This window comes from Vicia villosa, linkage group LG5, assembly GCF_029867415.1.
Source record: "Vicia villosa cultivar HV-30 ecotype Madison, WI linkage group LG5, Vvil1.0, whole genome shotgun sequence".
Taxonomy (NCBI): domain Eukaryota; kingdom Viridiplantae; phylum Streptophyta; class Magnoliopsida; order Fabales; family Fabaceae; genus Vicia; species Vicia villosa.
Window position 1 is genome coordinate 146,716,150 of NC_081184.1, and position 2,888 is coordinate 146,719,037.

The window sequence follows — 2,888 nt, forward strand, 5'->3', positions numbered from 1 at the left end:
ACTGGTATCTAGAAGAAGGTAGGACATACGTCCAACTCGTCTATTCGTTCAGTTTATTGAAAAAATGATTTGAAAGCGACTTGACATTGGACCAAGCTAATTAATTATGAAATTGATTTGAAGGAACGTTGAAAAGATGTTTGATGTTGGATCAAGCATTCGCACAACGTTCGATTGCATTGGATTAGAAAATAGCTTGACGTTGGATCAATCATTTTTATTTTCGAAGAAATTGATTTTAGAATGGTCTCAAGTTACTTAATTACATAGATTGAAACTATTTTATCTTTCCAAAAAATACACCAAAAATAATACTCAAACTTAAATTTAATTAAAAATTAATTATTATAAAAAAGTAACATACCTTTAATTAAATAAAATTGGATCCAATAATTAATAACACAATTAATTATGAGTTGTCACTATTATAGAGTTCAACTAACATCTTTTTTTTTTCTCTCTATATAAACACATAAGAATAAGAACTACACCATTGCATATTACTTCTTTGCTCTTTCTTCTCTGAGTATTATTATCTTGATTAGAATGGAGCCAAAGAAGAAAACAAGAGGAAAACAAAAGCTACAAATGAAGAAGATTGAGAATCTAGACGATCGTTTCATCACATTTACCAAAAGAAAAAATGGTATCCACAACAAGGCCTCAGAATTATCAACACTTTGTGGGGCTAAAGTTGATATTCTTATGATTTCTCCAAGTGGGAATCCATTCTGTTATGGAGAGCCTTCTTCAAAATCTTTTGCAAGAACAATCTTGAAGGAAGAAACTCCTTCAATTGAAGATCTAATGAAGAGACAAATGGTTGAACAACTTAATATAAAAAATGATCAATTGGTTGATGAAATCCATGTCGCAAAAGCTCAAAGGGAAACATTGAGAGCATCAAATAGTTCTGGTTGGTGGGGGGTGAAAGAGAAAGGTGGGTGTGATAGTAAAAAAGTTGAACGTATAAAGAATATCACACATCAAATGATAAATGAAGTTATAAGCAAGGGAGGAGAGATTGATTCTCATGGTACGTACGTAATAAACATGCATATCTAATTGAGTATGTATTATATATTTTATTAAATTTGATTTATTAATTATGTTAAATGATTCCATTTTTGTTGCAGCAAATTATTTTTTAGATAAATGGAATGGATTCGATTCAAACCCTACTTGTCAATCTTGGAGCAATAATAATGGTTATGGAGTTAAAGCAAGTAAGAACACTCATAAAATCCATTTGCAAATATTAAATTTGAACATTCCATGTGATGTGATGAATCTAGCTAACATATATTATTTGAATTTTATTTTGAATGAAGGTGATGGAACCAACCTTTATGATCCAAAAGACAAAGGTAAATCTGTTGTTTTTGGTGGAGCAAGCGGGAGTGGAAGTCGGAGTTAGCTAACATTTTGTTGTGGTCATGTTGTAGGGTGGTTGTATTGTGTTTAAAATGTACTGTTTTTAATATAAATATTATTAGTATAAATAGACTGGCAATATTAAATACATATAATTTGTTGAATTCTCAATTTATTTATTTCAATTTTATTTTATTTTATTTTATTTTTTTCTCTTTTCTAGGTGGATCAGGTCTATCCCCTTTAGTTTTTTATTTTTTTCTTTTATATTATACTATTTTATCTTTTAAAGAAAATACAAAAACAAAAAAAATACTTAAAATTTAAATATAATTAAAAATTATTATTATAAAAAAGTAACATACTTTATATAAATAAATTTGGATGCTATATTCAATAATACAATTGGTTACGAGTTGTCACTATTATAGAATTCAACTACCAATTTTTTCTTACTATCTATTTAAACACAAAAGAATAAGAATTACACCATTGCATGTGTGTGTATATATATATATATATATATATATATATATATATATATATATATATATATATATATATATATATATATATATATATATATATATATATATATATATATATATATATATATATATATATATATATATATATATATATATATGGAGTGTATCCGGTGAGAACTAATATCTATTGTGAGAAATGAGAACTATTGATATGAATCGTCAGATTTAATTAACGTTTAAGATTTAAAAATTCCATATCAAGAAACACTTTATTGGATTATTTTTGTTAAGATTAATATGTAAAAATTTCATAAAGAGATTCTTACCCAAAATAATTATGATTATTAAATATTTTTAAACTATGATTAATATTCAAAAATTTTATAAAAAAAATCTTATAAAAATATTTTCCTATTTGTTATAATTATATTTAATATTAAAAAATGACAATTATAACTAATGATAATTTAATGCAAGAGCTATATAGCTTACGGTAATTTTTTACTTAATAATTTTTATTCCAATGATTAAATTGTTAATAAAATATTGGAAGTCTCATTTGATAAGTCTAGAAAATTTTATTTATCAAAATATATTTTGAAAAATATATATAACTATATAAAATGGAAGATACAACGATAAAATATATGTTTTAAATCAAATTATTTTTTTAAGAGATAATATTTTTTAAAGAAATTTATGAAATCATTTTATTTATTTTTATTATTAGGAATATGTGTAAAAAATATATGATTCTGAATATTTTAAATTTAATATTATTCTTTTGGATTTTTTGTAGTCTTCAAAAATATTTATAGTTTTGATCATTTTTATTTTAATTAAAAAATTTAAATAGATTTAAATTATATTTTATACTCATATCATAACTAAATTTAAAGTATTTTTATAACAAATATTTTATATTCATATCCTAACTAAATATTAAATATGTTTATGACAAAAAAAATTATAATATTTAAATAACGATGTAATTATTGCAATATAATTATTTTGAGTAAGAATTTC

The 2,888-nt window shown here is 23.0% G+C and overlaps 1 protein-coding gene across 1 annotated transcript; it reads left to right on the plus strand.

The window, feature by feature from the left end:
* The first annotated feature begins 519 nt into the window (after positions 1-519).
* LOC131607696 (agamous-like MADS-box protein AGL29) lies at positions 520-1,454 on the plus strand. Its single transcript, XM_058879671.1, has 3 exons — positions 520-1,036; positions 1,137-1,226; positions 1,332-1,454. The coding sequence occupies exons 1-3, from the start codon at positions 547-549 to the stop codon at positions 1,415-1,417; spliced, it is 666 nt and encodes a 221-aa protein (XP_058735654.1). The 5' UTR covers positions 520-546; the 3' UTR covers positions 1,418-1,454.
* Positions 1,455-2,888: the final 1,434 nt, after the last annotated feature.